Consider the following 20,028-nt stretch of genomic DNA (forward strand, 5'->3'; position numbering starts at 1 on the left):
TTCAAAGCATAGTGCAGAGCATGTTGTACCTTAGCTGTGTGTGTAAACGTAAAGAATTGTCATGTATTTATTTTCTTGTGAACATGGACAATGTCATGCAGCATGCCCACTGTTTGGTTGTAGTCAGTCCTGGCAAGTGGAAGTGACCTGTGATGACATCTGTTCTCATCCCTTTCCAGAGGCGGAGGAGCTGTACCAGAAGAGAGTGCTGACCATAACCGGCATCTGCATCGCCCTCCTTGTGGTCGGCATCATGTGTGTGGTGGCCTACTGCAAAACCAAGTAAACCTTCTTTCTCCATGCCTTTCTCTCTCCTTCATGCAGAGACAGCTTAGATGGCCAGGGCTTTTCAGAATCTGAGCTCCACAGCCTAGTCTTGGGGATAAAAAAAAAAAAAAAGGAGGGGCAGGGGGAGATTATTTCCTCTGAATAATCCATTTTGAGGATGCCTCCTAAACACAGAAATAGAAAGCTGTTTGCCTATTCGTGTAAAGATTTCTGTTCAATGACCACAGCCCCTGAGTGGATAAAGGGCTGGAGGGACAGGCTTGTATGGAAGGTATGTGTTTGGGTGGGACAGAGTGCAGGCACCTCATTCTAAAAGGAGAGGGAGCGTACCAAAAGTCCATTTGAGGGCTTTGGTATAATTAAGTTATCCCCAAAAGAAACTAACTTTCACCTAGAAAAACTTCTATGAGTTAGAGACTGATGGCATTCAGGGTGCAGTAGTACCTTCAGTTCAAAGGACTACTGAGAACAAATCCAATTTACACTGAAAATTATGAGATAAAGGAAACCTTTCGTGGTATCTGAAATGCAGTTTTATGAGTTGTAGTGATTATTATTATTATTTTTAAATTCTATCTAATTAGGTTGCCAGTATGAATGTTCTCACAGCGTGAGATGTAAAAAAGGAATCTCAGGGGAGGAAAATCAAGCAAAACTTTCTTTGAAAACGTAAAAGAGAAAACATTGGAATAGATTTGGGTTCCCTATGTTTGGTCTTGAAGTTTGGTCCATGTTAACACATTCAATTACTATGTGACATGGATTCTCTTCACTTTTCTTTCCTACATATAACTTACATTTCAAGCCTAATATGTTAAATTAACAAGGTTTTTGAAAAAATGTTGCTGCATGATACTCTGTTGCCAAATCATCCATGGGAATATTTCATAATCTGAATGTTGCATTGAGGAATAAAAATAATATGCTTTTATGCCACAAAATCCAAAGCATGGATTGTATTTTCTCAATGTCCCATGATTTAGTGTGTTGCCAGAATTAAGGGATAGAGATAGGCCTTCCTGGAGTCGACCTGGTGAGTCTCATTAGATTCCATCTCAATATTCACTGCCTAATTGCACAAAAAGTGTTGCCAGAGTAGGAACATGTTACAATTGTGCCAAAATCCATTGGCAAAATATGTCCACATTTTCACTCGTATACATGGGATACACTCACAAACATGCTAACTGTGTATATTCAAAACTCAGTTCATTTTCTTAAGAGACCCCAGGAAAAGCTATAAATGAAATCACTCTTATAAATTCTACAGCACATTTTTTTTTTTTTTTTTAGACAGAATCTGGCTCTTTCACCCAGGCTAGAATGCAGTAGCACAATCTCAGCTCACTGCAACCTCCGCCTCCCTGGTTCAAGTGATACTCATGCCTCAGCCTCCCGAGTAGCTGGGACCACAGGTGCACACCACCAGCCCAGCTAATTTTTGTATTTTTTGTAGAGACAGGACTTCTCCATGTTGCCCAGGCTAGTCTCAAACTCTTGGACTCAATTGATTCTCCTGCCTTTGCCTCCCAAAGTGCTAGGCTTACAGGAATGAGCCACCGTGCCCAGCCCAGCACAAATTATTATATAAGACAAATAAGTGTTCATTTGTAAGACTTAGGCAAAGACAGATTGATTAGGAAATTTGTGATTTTAGTCAATTATCAACTTATTTGTGTTATCCTCTTTTTTTCTTTTCTCTCAGTAAAACAGCTAAATTTCCATAAGAATCCCAGGTGGCTTTTAAAATCTATTTGGTAAGGATGTGTGGTTTCACTTATTCTGGGATACAGTAGACACACTCCCTTCACTCTTCCTCATCACCAATCTACTGCCTTGAGCATAGGTGTTGGTAGAATAAAGATTTGGCTCTACTATGAAATGAAAATAATCAAAAAAAATAAATGCTCCCTTTCTTATGTCCAGGAAACAGCGGAAAAAGCTTCATGACCGTCTTCGGCAGAGCCTTCGGTCTGAACGAAACAATATGATGAACATTGCCAATGGGCCTCACCATCCTAACCCACCCCCCGAGAATGTCCAGCTGGTGAATGTACGTTGACTCTGGCCAGTGGAAAAAACTGAGCCTCTCTCCTCTGTTCAGACGCCTTGAAGTTTATTTTCGAAAGCTCTTAAGCTTTTAGCTGCTGCCATTAATCACCATGGCTTCTAGGAATCCAGGTTTTTGCCAGGAGAAAATAATGGGAACAATTTTTAAAGTGGATTTGGTTACTGTAAAATCAGCACATTTCCTCTTATAAAGTGTTCATTAAGGGGTTGGAATAATAGTGTTGGGTTTGTTCTGCAAGGAGGCCATAGCTGGGGCTTGCGTGGAGAGAGTGGGGAGAAAACAAATTTAATAGTACAATAATCAAAAAGAATGTTTTCATATATAACTTGGAAATACAGGCTACTCCATTCTGTAACTGATTAGTACAGATAACCGAGCAAAGAGCTTCACAGTTATTTTCTTAGGGGCAATTCACAGTGCCTGATGATTTACTGGTTATGATTTCCAAAGGATTCTGATTTCCTTTAGGGCGTGGAAAGGTCAAGTGACTTATCAAACACCCTTCTCAGTAGCAAAAGAAGAGTGTCATGCCAGCTTCGTCCCTGGCCCTTTCTAAATGATGTCAAGCCCTCCAGATAAAATATATCCATAATCATTAAAATATTTTGTTCATACCGTACCAAACACTCAGCATTCACTTTTTTAAATACAACTAGATCATAGAATATTAGGTTCTGGAGAGTTTGAAGATATTATCTTTCAAATCTCTCTTTTTCTTTTTACAGATAAGGGCCAGAGCTGCACTATCTCTTGGCTTTTGGAGTATTGCTCTTTATATTCCAGCATCATCCTTCTTGTTTTCAAATTAATGCTCTGATGGATGGTTTTTTTAACACACAAAGCTTGAAGCTTATATTATAATACCATTTTCTATCCTATAGAAAAAGGCATATTTTGAATGGAACAGATACATCATAGACCCAACTACAGAGTTGGTGGTTACTAAACTATCAGCAAGTCTTGTAGCAAAAACCTTCGAGACTTTGTTGGAGTAGGTTAACACACTCTGTTGCTTTTTCACCCTCTAACAGTGTTCATCACAATGTTCTCCACATTTGATAACGATATTCACTACAAAAGGAACTATAATCTGTCACTCTGCGTGTTATAATATATAAACGGTAGAATGACTGCCTGGATTACATTTACTGCTCACATTGTGCATCTTTGGGCTTTAACCTTTCGCAACCTTATTTCTTCAATATAAAAACAGATCTAAAAATAATACCTACTTCACAGACTCCTTGTGAGCCTTAAAAATGGTAATTTGCATAAAACACTTAGCCTCGTGGCATTTAGTGAGTGTTCAATAATTGTTAAGTATTTTTTTCATTGGATTCACTGAGCTTATGTTGCGTCCCAAGAAGCAATAGTGAAATGGTGCAGGGACTAGAAGTAGGTCACCGTGTATCCTTTCCTTAAATCCAGCTAGCTGTACTTTCCAGGAAGATCCACATGGAATAGCCTTTCCACTAAGAGAACCAGCCAGAGTTTCAAGCATAATTCAAGCTGTATATTTTTGGATCTCCCTGAATATATTTAGAGCCCACAGACCGTCAGATTATAAAGTGCCTTATTTCATCAAAGAGTATTCCTTTCTATTGGTTTTCCTACTATTTAACTCAATTTGGTATAAATACTAACAGCAATTAAAACACAACTTCAAAAAGGGGCCTCCCTCCCTAATAGAAACAGTACAAACTACTGTGGTTTGCTGATGAAAATGATGTAGACTCTGACTAGGCGCAGTGGCTCACACCTGTAATCCCAGCACTTTGGGAGGCAGAGGTAGGCGGATCACCTGGGGTCAGGAGTTTAAGACCAGCCTGGCCAACATGGTGAAACCCCATCTCTGCTAAAAATACAAAAATTAGCTGGGCATGGTGGCATATGCCTGTAATCCCAGCTACTCGGGAAGCTGAGGCAGGAGAATCGCTTGAACCGGGAGGTGGAGGTTGCAGCGAGCTGAGATTGCACCACTGCACTCCAGCCTGGGCAACAGAGTGAGACTCCATCTCAAAAAAAAAAAAAAAAAAAAAAAAGGAGAAGAAAAGAAAAGAGAGAAAAGTAGAATCTACCTGCATTAAATAGAAATGTCCTCCATATATTATGTGCTTTGTCAAGATGTGTGCGTTGACAACAATTGTTAAGTCCCTTATCAGTAGCCTTGTTAGCCCTACCACTGCTAACAAGTTAAACATTTCAATGACATTAGTAGGGCAACATGGGCACTAGGAAATGGTAGGAGAAAGGTAGGCGCAAAATATAGGGGTTTTAAATATTTTTTTCTAGTGCTTTGAAATTTGAAATTACACAAACCACCTGTCTGCTTCTATTTCACTCAAATAGCATTTAGCCTTCTTTGACTTGCAATACCGTGAAACAAATGAATATTGGATGCATATTTGTATGGAATTCTAGTCATGTTATTAATTTAAAATAAAATAGAAGAAATAGGACTTTTGCTGATAAAATGTAGTTGGGATGATGGGCCATACATTGGATGCACATCCAGAGAGTTTTTTTGTTTTTTTTTTTAACTCTATTCATCTAATCTAAAAGCCACAGTAGCCAGGACAGGATTTTCCATCTGGCCATTGGGGACATGGAATTTATAGCAAAGCATCTGTACAAAAATAGATTTGTGTGTTTGTGACAGTGTTAGCATTTTTATTTACATGACAATATTAGTGCTTTGATTGACATGAATCTACATGAATCTTCAAGTTGTGTCTCTTTGTTTATCCAGCAATACGTATCTAAAAACGTCATCTCCAGTGAGCATATTGTGGAGAGAGAAGCAGAGACATCCTTTTCCACCAGTCACTATACTTCCACAGCCCATCACTCCACTACTGTCACCCAGACTCCTAGCCACAGGTATGAGAATTTAAAAATTCCACGGCTTTTCTCTAAGAATGAATTGTTGCACATTGCCTTTTGACATCACTGCCTAAGAAAGGAGGCAGTGAAATGGATGCTCTTTGGGCACAACAGATTTTGAAAATCAGCTGGCTTTGCCCTTAATTCCTGCGTAAATTTGAACCTCAATTAGGTAACTCCACAGGGCCGTCGTTTCCCATTCCTGAGATTGTCTTGACTCATGCCCTGCTACTCACCGAATTGCTACACTGGGACAAGTCTGTCTTTAGCTCTGCAAAATACTTGGAAGTCGATTTCTTTCAGTAATTGGATTGCCCTGGGAAATGCACATGAGAATTGGTTAAATAGTGGAACCCTAAATTCTCAAATGCCCTGGTGATCCCCACCTGAGTGCACTTACTCTACCAAGACCAACACTAGATCTCCAAATGTAGCTCATACAAGGAAATGTTTCTTTAAGCCCCTCAAGAACAGAGAGATTATAATTATACACTGAGGAGTGGCATTCGATAAATATGTATCGAATGAGTGAACAGGTGAATATACTGTGTCCTTACAAAGCCAATCTGAATCAAGATCCTCTCTATAGCAAATTACTTTTGTGGCAATTCTATTCGGAGACAAGTGATGTTACAGTGAAATCCGGGTTCATCAGTAGTTTGAAACATTTGTCAGAATCCATTCCTTTCATTTCCATTCTTTGCATATAATTTTTGCACGAAATATCTGATTGCCTCTCCCATTTCCTCCGCAGCTGGAGCAACGGACACACTGAAAGCATCCTTTCCGAAAGCCACTCTGTAATCATGATGTCATCTGTAGAAAACAGTAGGCACAGCAGCCCAACTGGGGGCCCAAGAGGACGTCTTAATGGCACAGGAGGCCCTCGTGAATGTAACAGCTTCCTCAGGCATGCCAGAGAAACCCCTGATTCCTACCGAGACTCTCCTCATAGTGAAAGGTAAAACCGAAGGGCAAAGCTACTGCAGAGGAGAAACTCAGTCAGAGAATCCCCGTGAGCACCTGCGGTCTCACCTCAGGAAATCTACTCTAATCAGAATAAGGGGCGGCAGTTACCTGTTCTAGGAGTGCTCCTAGTTGATGAAGTCATCTCTTTGTTTGACGGAACTTATTTCTTCTGAGCTTCTCTCGTCGTCCCAGTGACTGACAGGCAACAGACTCTTAAAGAGCTGGGATGCTTTGATGCGGAAGGTGCAGCACATGGAGTTTCCAGCTCTGGCCATGGGCTCAGACCCACTCGGGGTCTCGGTGTCCTCAGTTGTAACATTAGAGAGATGGCATCGATGCTTGATAAGGACCCTTCTATAATTCCAATTTGCCAGTTATCCAAACTCTGATTCGGTGGTCGAGCTGGCCTCGTGTTCTTATCTGCTAACCCCGTCTTACCTTCCAGCCTCAGTTAAGTCAAATCAAGGGCTATGTCATTGCTGAATGTCATGGGGGGCAACTGCTTGCCTTCCACCCTATAGTATCTATTTTATGAAATTCCAAGAAGGGATGAATAAATAAATCTCTTGGATGCTGCGTCTGGCAGTCTTCACGGGTGGTTTTCAAAGCAGATACTGCCTTCAAGATGGCCCTTTATTCCAGAATATTTTGGCTTTCCTTTGGGGAGATTGGGTTGGGTTGGGGGAGTTATAGCAAAGGTAAAATGAAGAATGGAGGAAAGTAAACAAAGAGATAGTAAATAGTAATATTGAATTCATAGATTCTCTTTCTCCATTTTCACCTGAGCTGGAAGATGACCAGTATTGCTAGCCCATCAGTAAGCTGTTACCTGTTCCTATTTGTTTGCAAGTCTGCTGGGTTTTACTTTATTTTATTGTCATCTCAGGCTAATCTTTGACCATCTACTAAAAGGTTTACATAATGTCATATCCATACTTATGTGGTAGTTACATGGGAGGAGTTGACTTTGATAGAGTCTTTCCACTCTTGGACTGGGAAGTACTTCCAATAAAAAATAACACATTCTGGGCTTGAAGGCCTGTTGCTTACTTTTGTAAGGGCCTTTCCTTCAAAATGATATTTTAGAACTTTGTGGAATTTATGAAATCAGAGGTAAGCTATTACCTGTTTGTTTGCAAGTCCGCTGAATTTTATTTTATTTTATTTTATTTTATTTTATTTTATTTATTTTTATTTCATTTTATTGTCATCTTAGTCTAATCTTTGACCATTTACTAAAAGGTTTACATAATGTCAAATCCATACTTATGTGGTAGTTCCATGAGTAGAGATGACTTTCATAGACTCTTTCCACTCATGGACTGGGGAGTACTTACAATAAAAAATGACAGGCTGGGCGCAGTGGCTCACACCTCTAATCCCAGCACTTTGGGAGGCTGACGTGGGTAGATCACTAGGTCAGGAGATCGAGACCATCCTGGCCAACATGGTGAAACCCCATCTCTACTAAAAATACAAAAATTAGCTGGGTATGGTGGTGCTCGCCTGTAGTCCCAGCTACTAGGGAGGCTGAGGCAGCAGAATTGCTTGAACCCAGGAGGCGGAGGCTGCAGTGAGCTGAGATGGTGCCACTGTACTTCAGCCTAGGCAACAGAGCAAGACTCCCCCTCAAAAAAAAAAAAAAAAAAATTCTGGGCTTGCAAGCCTGTTGGTTACTTCTTCAAGGGCCTTTCCCAAAAAATGAAATTTTAGAATGTTATGGAATTTATGAAATCAGAGGTTTCCCTGCAGCCAATCTATGAAAAAGTAGGTAGGGTTTAAACTGTTTTAAAACTTTAGTCTTAAATTCATACATTTTTTTATGTATTAAGGAAGTCTATCCATTCTGTTTCTATCTTTTTTTGAAACATGAAAAGGAAGTTAGAGATGAAATCATTCTTCATCACTACAAGTGATGTTCATCCTTAAATGTTGACATTTCCCCACTGTGCTGGGCTTCTAGATGAACTCTATGACTACGAAATATTCCTGAACCTAGAGATTATGGAGAGAAAAGATGAATCACTTTTATATGTTGGTTGAATTTAAATTAGCATTTCTCAGAGAGCTTAATTTAAGTACCCCCAAAGCCAAAAGTTTGAAGACTCAAGGCCCACATATTTCAATTTCTCAGGCACGTTCCCAGTTTAGAGGCAGCTAGCTCTCACATCTCTATCACTGTGAATCCTGGAGAAGCAGGGGGGTTCATAGGTTTTCTGTTCCTGTTAGCGAGAGTTGAGATGATGGCATTCATGTCATTTCAGGTCACATCAAATTAGACTCCGTGAATGCCAGTGTGAAGAAAAGAGTCGTTCAGTGTTGTGCGTTGGTAGCATTTTTTATCAAAAGCTGAGAAATGTGACTCTGAATAAGCCACGTCTTCCTCAGTGCCAAAAGTCAGGACTTCTTATACTGGGGGAAGAAAGCATGGTGTGGTGAAAACAGTGTGCTCGGTGTCCTGATGGCAAGAGTCACTGAGCATTATCAGACATAACATGATAGAAGGTAACAGGGTACAGCCAACCCTTGAGCACGGCATCATGAAAGAGATTAACCAAAGACTGATATATCTGTGGGTTTTGGAAGAGAGATAGACCAAAGATTGGACATAACCTCCATTGTGGTAACTGTGAAGCCAACATTAATTAGGTTCTCTCAGGCTTACCTTTGACTGTGTTTGTTGGACACTGGGATGGATAGTTCCAAATTGAATGTTAATTAGTTGCATTTCATGGAAAAAATGAAAAGCACACAAATGTATGACACTGTTGTCAGGTATAAATCTAAGTTACTATGCTCTTTTTTTTTCATAAGACATAACCTTATAGCTGAGCTAAGGAGAAACAAGGCACACAGATCCAAATGCATGCAGATCCAGCTATCAGCAACTCATCTTAGATCTTCTTCCATTCCCCATTTGGGCTTCATTCTCTAAGACCCCTTGGCCTTTAGGAAGGTATAGTATTTAAGTAATACTTCTTTCCCTTCCGAATCCCTGAGCCTTGGTCCTTATATAAGCTGAGAGGTTTCCAGGACCTAATGCCTTCTTGTCTTGGCTCATATGCCTTTATTTATAATTGTGATGAGATTGAAAATCCCAAAAGCTTTGATGAGCTAGGCAATTTAGCTGATCTTTGCATGCACTCCTGTGAGGAAACTCTTGGCTACCTAATTTTCGATTCCAAGGGTGTGGAATTTCCTAGCCTAAATAATTGAGCAGCCTACAATGAATAGAAATTCTCTGTTCTCTGATGATATAATATCGTGAACTCTGCCCCCTTACCTTCCCTGCTATGTGCCTCTTATTGCACCACACTTATGCAGGGTATTCTGTGCTCACACAGGTATGTGTCAGCCATGACCACCCCGGCTCGTATGTCACCTGTAGATTTCCACACGCCAAGCTCCCCCAAATCGCCCCCTTCGGAAATGTCTCCACCTGTGTCCAGCATGACGGTGTCCATGCCTTCCATGGCGGTCAGCCCCTTCGTGGAAGAAGAGAGACCTCTACTTCTCGTGACACCACCGAAGCTGCGGGAGAAGAAGTTTGACCATCACCCTCAGCAGTTCAGCTCCTTCCACCACAACCCCGCGCATGACAGTAACAGCCTCCCCGCTAGCCCCTTGAGGATAGTGGAGGATGAGGAGTATGAAACGACCCAGGAGTATGAGCCAGCCCAAGAGCCTGTTAAGAAACTCGCCAATAGCCGGCGGGCCAAAAGAACCAAGCCCAATGGCCACATTGCTAACAGATTGGAAGTGGACAGCAACACAAGCTCCCAGAGCAGTAACTCAGAGAGTGAAACAGAAGATGAAAGAGTAGGTGAAGATACGCCTTTCCTGGGCATACAGAACCCCCTGGCAGCCAGTCTTGAGGCAACACCTGCCTTCCGCCTGGCTGACAGCAGGACTAACCCAGCAGGCCGCTTCTCGACACAGGAAGAAATCCAGGCCAGGCTGTCTAGTGTAATTGCTAACCAAGACCCTATTGCTGTATAAAACCTAAATAAACACATAGATTCACCTGTAAAACTTTATTTTATATAATAAAGTATTCCACCTTAAATTAAACAATTTATTTTATTTTAGCAGTTCTGCAAATAGAAAACAGGAAAAAAAACTTTTATAAATTAAATATATGTATGTAAAAATGTGTTATGTGCCATATGTAGCAATTTTTTACAGTATTTCAAAACGAGAAAGATATCAATGGTGCCTTTATGTTATGTTATGTCGAGAGCAAGTTTTGTACAGTTACAGTGATTGCTTTTCCACAGTATTTCGGCAAAACCTCTCATAGATTCAGTTTTTGCTGGCTTCTTGTGCATTGCATTATGATGTTGACTGGATGTATGATTTGCAAGACTTGCACCTGTCCCTCTGTTTGCTTGTAGTAGCACCCGATCAGTATGTCTTGTAATGGCACATCCATCCAGATACGCCGCTCTTGTGTATGAAGTTTTCTTTGCTTTCAGAATATGAAATGAGTTGTGTCTACTCTGCCAGCCAAAGGTTTGCCTCATTGGGCTCTGAGATAATAGTAGATCCAACAGCATGCTACTATTAAATACAGCAAGAAACTGCATTAAGTAATGTTAAATATTAGGAAGAAAGTAATACTGTGATTTAAAAAAAACTATATTATTAATCAGAAGACAGCTTGCTCTTACTAAAAGGAGCTCTCATTTACTTTATTTGAATTTATTTTTCTTGACAAAAAGCAACAGTTTTAGGGATAGCTTAGAAAATGGGTTCTGGCTTGCTATCAGGGTAAATCTGACACCTTACAAGAAGACTCAGTGTCACTTTCTCTCTGGGGGAATGATCCAGCAGCTTATCTAGTTGACGATCAAACCACGGCTGATAAAGGTGCAATCATTTCTGACTTGTATTTTTCACTGATTTTGAAGCTAGTGATTGGTTGTGTCTTCTTGGCTCAAAAAGAAGCATATTACGGCACAAAAGCCCAGCCCAGACAGCACATGCAGCATTTTGTCTGAAATACTTCTAGAGTCAAACATGCCTGCTGTACATAGCGGTGACTTGTCATCATAGGGAAGTATTTCCATCATAGAGTGTTCAGAAGGAGTGACTGTATAGGTGGAGAGAAGCTTAGTGACTAGGTTGAAATTTTAAAATGTGGATGACTACCCCTTTCTCCCCCTTATTTTTCTTTTATTTTTCCATGTTGCCTTGATCAGGTCATAACTATGCATGAACATTTTTTATCAGGAATGGCCGATGTGTATGTGATTTGTAATCACAAGTAATGATTCATCAGGAAATGTCCATCCTGTTGGAAGACAGTGACCCCCACCTCTGTCCTGACCTCTCCATTTACAGGCTCTCTCACCCATTTCCCCCACCTCCTTTAATTTTTGCTTTACTGTCATAAATTAGGACTAAGATTGGTCTAAGCATTGCATGTTCTCTTGTGATGGTAAATCCAAAGGAAGGCCTATAAGTATTAACATTTGAAATAACTGCTAATTCAGGAAAGTGGAAGAAAAAAAATTATTTGAAACACAGAACCCATTTCATGGCCTGCCTGATATCTGTGAAATCAGGGCTGGAGCTTTACTTAGGATTCACATGGCCTCCTAGGAAACATGGGATAAATGGGAAACAGGTTATCGGGGAGTTCATGAAGTCAGTGAGAGTAATTGCTTCTTTCTTGCGGGTGAACTGAATGTATTTCTTCACCAAATCTTGATGTTAACAATTAAAAAGAAGAAATGACATGCAAGTAGGTCTTAGCAGAAAAATGCAGGCTGGGCATCAGTCATGTTGTTACGCTCCCACATGCTCCTACAATCCACAGAGATGCCTGTCTGCAGGTTCTTGAAGTTACTGTTAGTATTTGGTATCTCAAATTTTCTGTCACTGTTCACATGCCACTTTCTCTGTGCTCACTTGTATCCTCATTTGCTTTTTAACCTACACTGAGGAGCCTTTGTCAAGTTGCAATGATTTTCCAATTCTGCAGTCATGAGTAAGCTCACGGCATGGGGAAGAAGAGAGTCAGTCCAATGAAGTTCTCTAAATTATTTTAACATTGCCTTTGAAGGCCTTGACTCATCCTTAGCTATTTCAATAAAGAAATTCCTACCATGAATTTAAAACCCTAAAAATTCTGTTTCAAATTCTTTGGGCATTGGGGTACTCAGATGTCCCATCGTGGAAGAATTTTAAGAATAAATAGAAGTTTCTGTTGAGAACCATGAGCGACATGTTTCTTAAAATGAGAATTGCTATGCATTTTTAAATTGCGAATATATATGAAAATCGAAGACAGGAGGAAATTGTATTTCTAACTTGATTCTGATCATTCACAGAGGTGGCATATTATTATAGTTGGGACGTCCTTTGCACCCTTGATAAAAAAGGCCAACTGACTGCTCAGCGCCACCTGCCAAGGCCACTAGATTTTTGTTCACAGGGATATCTCTGTGACGCTTGTCACATCACTCTCGACCACCCTCTGTTAACCAATTCCGGCAGTGCAGTGGCGATCGGAGTGTGAACCTATGTTCCCAGCATATGGAAAGCTATCTTGGGTTTTAAGGTGGTAGAAATTGCCCAGGAGTTTGACAGCAACTTCGTTTCCCGGGTCTAAAATCGTATCCCACTGAGGTGTATGCAGTGGAGCATAATACATGCAAATACATGCAAAACTCCTTTTGTTTCACCTAAGATTCACTTTCTATCTTACTTTCCCTTCCTGCCTAGTATGACTTTTGCCCCCAAGAGTGCCTGGACAGCATTCAAGTTTCTACGAAATGATCCTCTGTGTAGGTGAATGTGTCCCAAACCTGCTATCTCTTTCTTGTTTCAGTGTGACTGTCTTGTTAGAGGTGGAGTTTATCCAGGGTAACTTGCTCAGTAACTATTCCTTTTTATGGCCTGGGGTTAAAGGGCGCATGGCTCACATTGGTGAAAATAAGGAAGGCCTGGTCTTATCTTGTATTAATAATACTGGCTGCATTCCACCAGCCAGAGATTTCTATCTGCGAAGACCTATGAAACACTGAAGAGAAATGTAGGCAGAAGGAAATGGCCACATACCACAAGTTCTATTATATATTCTTTTGTAAATACATATTGTATATTACTTGGATGTTTTCTTATACCATTTACTGTCTTTATGAGTTAATGTCAGTTTTTACTCTCTCAACTTACTATGTAACATTGTAAATAACATAATGTCCTTTATTATTTATATTTAAGCATCTAACATATAGAGTTGTTTTCATATAAGTTTAAGATAAATGTCAAAAATATATGTTCTTTTGTTTTTCTTTGCTTTAAAATTATGTATCTTTTCCTTTTCTTTTTTTTAAGAATAATTTATTGTTGAGGAGAAAGAATGTATATGTAACTGAAACTATCTGAAGAATGCACATTGAAGGCCGTGAGGTACTGATAAACTAAAGAATTTATTATTCAAAATACTAAGCAATAAGTAATTGTGATTTATTTAAAGTTTTGTCCATTTTCCATGAAAGACATACTGCAATAAAAATGCTACTCTGTGGAGACCTGGGAGTGTTGCTCAGCAGACTACAGCTTCAGTCTGTTAGACCAGCACCTTTCATCTCATTCCCATAGTTGTGCTAATTTAGGATTATGTTCCATGGACCCCATGATCACCATGTCTATACGTTGCTTCTTGTCTGTCCATTGCTTTTGCCACACCACCTGTTCTCAAATCATCTCCTCCCTACCAATGCTGTTTATCACTTTCTTCCTTGTTGAAGAGGCCACACAACCAGACTGTACTATGATTCCTTTTTCCTCCATACACAATAACAGAAAGAGAATATTCTAGGGCATGACTGCCTGGATCCTGGCTGTTGCTATGTTTTGTAGTGACAGTAAGAAACTCCTTCAGACTAATGAAAATGTCAACGTGCCATTCAATCACGAAAGGCAACGAAAAATGCTTTCATGGTTCAAGTAGTCCAGTGGCCCATAGTGGCCTAAAAGGCAGCCAGTTGACACCTGGCCATGCTAAGCTTCCCTATAGCATCTGCTAATTGACTTTCCATTGGGCCCACGATTTATGGATTCACAATTTTAAAAGAGGAGAAGGCCAAGTTGTGTTCATTCCCCTTATTCTGTCAATAAAACAAATCAAACTCCTGTCTAACTGCTCAGGGAGGAGACTTTGCATGAGAAAATTCTCATATTCTAAGACTGAGTCATAGAAATGAGGGTATTACTTGTCTTATTGCAATTAACCTAAACAAAAGCCATATTTTAACAAATAGATATTTGCATGGTACTTTTCATATGTTTCAAGCATTTCAGTCATTATTGCAGGTAGGTTAAGAGCTTCTGAATTATATGGAGTAGAGGTCAGCAATCCTTTGGGATGAACAGTGGCCTCCTTTGGAGTTTGGGGGTAACCTGAGACTTCCCACCAACGTCCACCTCCATCTATGTACCCAATTCCTACTACCTAGTTACGGCTCCTCTAGGATCATTTCCAAACACTCTGGATGTCCAGGAAATTTAAATTGTAGTTTTTGACTGAGCTAGTTTTTCCTAATACATTTTCAAAAATGCTTGAAATCTTCACATTTGCAACAGCTTTAGTTTGCATGCACATACAAACACATAGAGAGACAAAAATTCCAGACACTCTCCAAAAGCCACCACACTCTTTCACTTGCTCTGTAGTCATTTAGCCAACCAGCCATGCAGAGAATATTTAAAACTGAAAGATTGAGACGTTATTCTCAGTTTTTGCTGAGGCTTTGTACCCAAATTGAACACTATAAGCAGCTATCATAGTAATTTTGGTTAAAATTGTTTGCCTGGGATATAGTATTTGAGGCAGAAGCACGTGTGCAGGAGGTGAGGTGGTTTGGAAAGAGTGAAGACTCACATGCAGCCAGACTAAATGTCTGGGTAATTACTATAATTCTCCCTTCTTGGTTGAAACCATGTTCTCTCTTGATTTTCAAACCCAGGCTGCCTCTGGAAACAAGCAAACCTGAGTCTTTCTAACCTGAGTCTTCCCAATCATTAGATTTTTCTCTCCTAACGATGAATGACAAAAGGACTTGATGTTCACAATTTGGGTTTAAATAAGGCAGGTCTGAAATCTGGAGACTCAAGATGCTGGAAGGAGTGGAAAGTTTCGATGACTTTATATGAATCACTTTGCACTCTGTGTTTGGCTTGTCCTCATTGAAACTGATTTAATAAAATAAATGTAAGGGAACTATTACTCAAAAGATTAACTTGGCAGGAAATACCAATACTTTCAGTTTATGAAAGACAAAACCGTCTTGTTGCTACAGGAAGCTGCAATATTCCTGACCTTTAAGGTTGTTGTTGAGTAGGGTGGTCATGCCCTCCCCTACAGGTATCTTTAGGTTCCTGTTGACCTCCTGGTACTATAACTCTTCGTCTTCTCTGGATAGCTATTGATTTTGAACTTTAATGTGCTTCAAAACTTTATCTGCCAGGGAAATAGGAAAAGAGTTTTGTTACCTGGAGGAAATCTATTGTGATCTACGTGGGCTTTTTAAAAACAGACCAGGAGAAGGAAACCAGTAATTTTTAAAGAAGAGACAGAGAATGGGATAATAGTTTCACCCAGGATCTCTTTCTAACCCTTTCCCTTCAAATGAACTTATTGGAATAGAATTGGAAAGAAGAAAGGACATCTCTGCCCACCCCACAGGATGCCAAAAAGGCTAAAGAATTACCTCTGTAGATTTAAACATCGTTAATCGCTTATGTATAGATTTGCTAATATAGAGAGAAATGAACTATTAAATAAAAATCACATTTTATAATATTTTTATGGCTTAAAACATCCTTTATCTCTTTTTTGTTCTCTCTACATGATATGGTAAGTGATGAGGAAAATTTAGGCTCAGGAAGGTTAAAATCTTTCTTGGAGTTACACATCTAAGACAGCTGCAGAGCTGACACTTGTACCCAGGTTTTCTGACTGCAAATCCAGTTTCTTTCTATTGTGTTCTTCCCCTTTCCCTGCCTCAAGCAGAAACAGGATTTTTGTTTTCAACCTTTGTGTATACAGTATGTTACATCTACAGCTAAGTTTCTTTTTAGAAGAATGTGAGCCCTTCTAGCTTTGGTTTAGAGTGATTCTAGAAGCCAATTTCCTTGGCTTAGTGATTCTATGCACCTTTCCTAAACTTAGCTTTCTAAGGAAATGAAGTGTAGCAGTGAGAATGAATTCACAATTTCGACATGTAGGTAGCATCCTAAAGTGAAACCAGAGGAACTTTGTGGTCAAAGCACTCTCCCCACCACTTAGAAACTTACTGACTGTGGGCAGCTTCCTCCCCCAAGTTTCTTTCCTGATTTACAAGACTGTGGTGTGGTCAGGATTAAACTTGAATACATGTAAGGAAGTCTGAAAGTGTCTAACACATAGCGAGTATTCAAATGCCACCTTCTATTTGCTCCTTCGCCTCCAGGTCCTTAAGTTTTGGAATCTAGGTTTCTCAGTTCTGAATGGATTGCCATTTGTATATCCCCATTGCACAATGGATCAAATAAACTTTATGTTATCATTTCTCCAACATAGTGCCAGTAAGCAAATCCTTTTTAATAACAACTGTATGTTGAGAAACATATCACCAAACAACATTTAACTTTGTAGCGTTAATAAGTTCTTCAGGTTTTGGTTTTGTTTTTGTTTTCTGAGACAGGGTCTTGATCTGTCACCCAGACTGGCGTGCAATGGTTCAATTTTAGCTCACTGCAACCTCTAACTCCTGAGCTCAAGCTATCCTCCCACCTCAGCCTCTCCAGTAGCTGGGACTACAGGTGTGCTCCACCATGCCCAGCAATTTTTTTTTTTTTTTTTTTTTTTGGTAGGGACAAGGTCTCGCTATGTTGCCCAGGCTGGTCTTCAATTCCTGGCCTTAAGTGATCCTCCTGCCTTGGCCTCCAAAAGTGTTGGAATTACAGGCATGAGCCACCACCCTTAACTTTATGTGTTTGTTTTTTTGATGCAGTATAAGTTCAGCTTGCTTCTTATGCACCCATACCATTTCATGTTAACTCTCATTTTTAGCAGCTTATTACATTAGTGTTTTATTATTAATATAATTTAACAGAAATTTACTAAACCATGACTCTGTAGAGCTTTAATAATACTACCTCCAAACGTCACTGCAAACATCTAGAAGAATGAACAAAAATGATCTTAGATCCATAGTGTATCTGTTTGTCTTAGTTTCTACACAGGATGTTCAGACATATTCCATTTCTTTAAAATATATATATATATATATATAGGCCTGGTGCAGTGGCTCATGCCTGTAATCCCAGCACTTTGGGAGGCTGAGACAGGCAAATCACCTGAGGTCAGGAGTTTGAGACTGGCCTGACCAACATGGTGAAACCTCGTCTCTATTAAAATTACAAACATTAGCCAGGCGTGGTGGCGCATGCCTGTAATCCCAGCTACTCGGGAGGCTGAGGAAGGAGAATCACTTGAACCTGGGAGGCAGAGGTTGCAGTGAGTCGAGAGCGTGCCATTGCACTCCAGCCTTGATACAAGAGTGAAACTCCGTCTCAAAAAAAAAAAAAAAAAAAAAATATATATATATATATATATATAATCCCACCGAAAGTCTGCAGAGTGACCAAATTAGAGGAGTCTGGTTTCAGATTAGATTCTAAATGTGAGAAACCACATCGCTCCCATGATCCATCCAATAATTCCTCAGGTCCTCTTCACTCTTTACTCCATGCATAAAACAGAATTTTTTTTTTTTCTCATCCTGGGTATGAAGCAATTAATAATTTATGGATTTAGTGTATTTGGATTCAATCCCTTCAAACTTCATACTACATCCAAGGTGGAAGTGACCTAAACTCTGATATCAATCATCAGGCTTCTAATACAGGCTTTGTTAATGGCAGGAGAGTCTAATAAAACTTTCTGTTCCTTATCCTTCATTTAAATGAAAAATTTTTTATTGAAAACAATCATAACTCTAGCTCATCATAAATATAATTCATGAGGACATTTTATTATTTTTATATTAAAGAAATAATATTATAGATGTGAACTTTGCACCTTTCTAATTATTATCATGAGTTAAGCTAATACTCGTCTTCTAGTCCCTAGACGATGATTCTTTTTTGCCTTACTGGAGGAGCCCTTGCCTTGAAGTGAGATGCTTCAACAGTAGAGGACTTCTAGTTTCTCCCAGTTGAGCCTAAAGTGAACTTTTCATCTTCTTCAGAGGAAGGGGCTTCCTTGATTTGTACTTTTGTGGCTCCTCAGATAACACAGATAATTTTATCTTGGATCCCAAGTTCTCTTCACCATTAAGAATAAGGAAGAGAGAAAATGCTGCGCATGACAGCCACCTACTTCAAGCTACCCAACCCCCTGTAACCAGGTATCTTCCAATAACGAGATGACTCTGCCCTCATGCAAGAGTGTCCCCCACAAAGATTCCATCCTCCCTTTACTTTTTTTCTTGCAAAACACAGGCCTCCTTTAGTACCTCCTTAGTTTAAAACCCTTATCTTCCCAGCTCTTCCCTTCACTGATACCTCTGATTTCAAAAGTTCTGAAGTCCGAAGACCACAAAATTTCAGACTGTGAACAGAAATTCAGTCAGAAATTATTGGGGTTAGAAAGAATTTAGAGAAATTGTATTGAACTAGAAAGTCCTCTTTGATTAGTGGTGGCCCTTTAGAAAGTTCTAGGGCAGAGTCCCATGGTGTTTCATCTTTTCCATGATTTGCTTGACCAAAAACTTCTCTTTCACAACATGAAAATATGCTAATCCACCACACATTTTGGATTCTGCTCTGTTTGCCTGAGGTGTTAGATCTTTAGCCAGGACTGTGAAGGGAAGGAACTTGACTCTTTCCTGTTGAGCTATTAATGCAGAGTCAGTGAGGTGAAGGGTTCTACTAGGGGTCAAAATCATGTCAGTTACCAAGCAAAGGAGCAACTAAGGGGAAACATCTCCTCAACTGGTTAATGGAGCCACATGTCACCCACTGATCAAGCCAGACCTGAGCAATAGTCTAGATTTCTCCCTCCACATCTAATTGGTGACAATGGTGGTTGTACCACTGATAGGTCAAACAAGTCCACCCCCTCCTTCACAGCCTCACTGCTTCGGCTCTTGTTTATGCTCTTATCATCATCTGTCACTGGGCTCCATTTGCCTCCTGACTCATCTACTTCCTTTCACTCCCCTGGGCCATCCTTCATATCATGCTAGAAGACTCTGTCTAACTTGCAGACCTTATTGTGTCAATCTCCTGGTTATGGCCCCTCCATGGCTCCCCACCTGACATAGGAGGCCCTTCACAATCTGGCTTCCGTCACTCATAACTTGTCTCCAGCCTTCATTCTTCATTCTGATCTTATGGTTTTCTAGCTCCCAAATACACTACACCAGTGTTTATGAAACCCTAGTCATTGGCATATGAACTTTATGGTTATTGACATATTCATGTACCACCTGTATTATTTTTTGCATATCGTTTATTTTTAATTGACTACATTTTTAACTGCAATAAAGTAATTTCAACTAAAACTTTGTATCAATGCTGTGAATGGAAAACTGCTATCAGTTGCCATAATAAAAATAAAAATGTAAAAATAAATATAATAAAAAGAAACAAAGTTATTAAGTTCTAACCAGATACTGTTGCCTGCTCAAAGTTCTGAGCAGTAAGCTTGTTCTCTGTTTGACACAAAGGGAGTTCAGAAAGTGTTAGAGAGATAGAAAATATTTTTGGGAAGCACAGAAAGATTTATTCCCTGAGTTAGCCAGGATTGAGAGGGAGTTGAT

The 20,028-nt window shown here is 39.8% G+C and overlaps 1 protein-coding gene across 6 annotated transcripts in view; it reads left to right on the forward strand.

The window, feature by feature from the left end:
- The window catches only part of NRG1 (neuregulin 1), a 1,126,614-nt gene extending 1,106,844 nt beyond the window's left edge, over positions 1-19,770 (forward strand). For 2 of the 6 annotated variants that reach the window (XM_030817079.1, XM_030817078.1), the window contains 5 exons: positions 180-282; positions 2,215-2,341; positions 5,109-5,239; positions 5,997-6,203; positions 9,556-19,770. In XM_030817079.1, the coding sequence (XP_030672939.1) occupies positions 180-282; positions 2,215-2,341; positions 5,109-5,239; positions 5,997-6,203; positions 9,556-10,210 (1,223 nt within the window). In that variant the 3' untranslated portion in view covers positions 10,211-19,770. Of the gene's footprint in view, positions 1-179; positions 283-2,214; positions 2,342-5,108; positions 5,240-5,996; positions 6,204-9,025; positions 9,168-9,555 lie in introns of all 6 variants that reach the window. The other 4 variants (XM_003269550.3, XM_030817080.1, XM_003269557.3 and 1 more) reach the window with 3 other exon arrangements.
- Positions 19,771-20,028: the final 258 nt, after the last annotated feature.

This window comes from Nomascus leucogenys, chromosome 8, assembly GCF_006542625.1.
Source record: "Nomascus leucogenys isolate Asia chromosome 8, Asia_NLE_v1, whole genome shotgun sequence".
Taxonomy (NCBI): Eukaryota; Metazoa; Chordata; class Mammalia; order Primates; family Hylobatidae; genus Nomascus; species Nomascus leucogenys.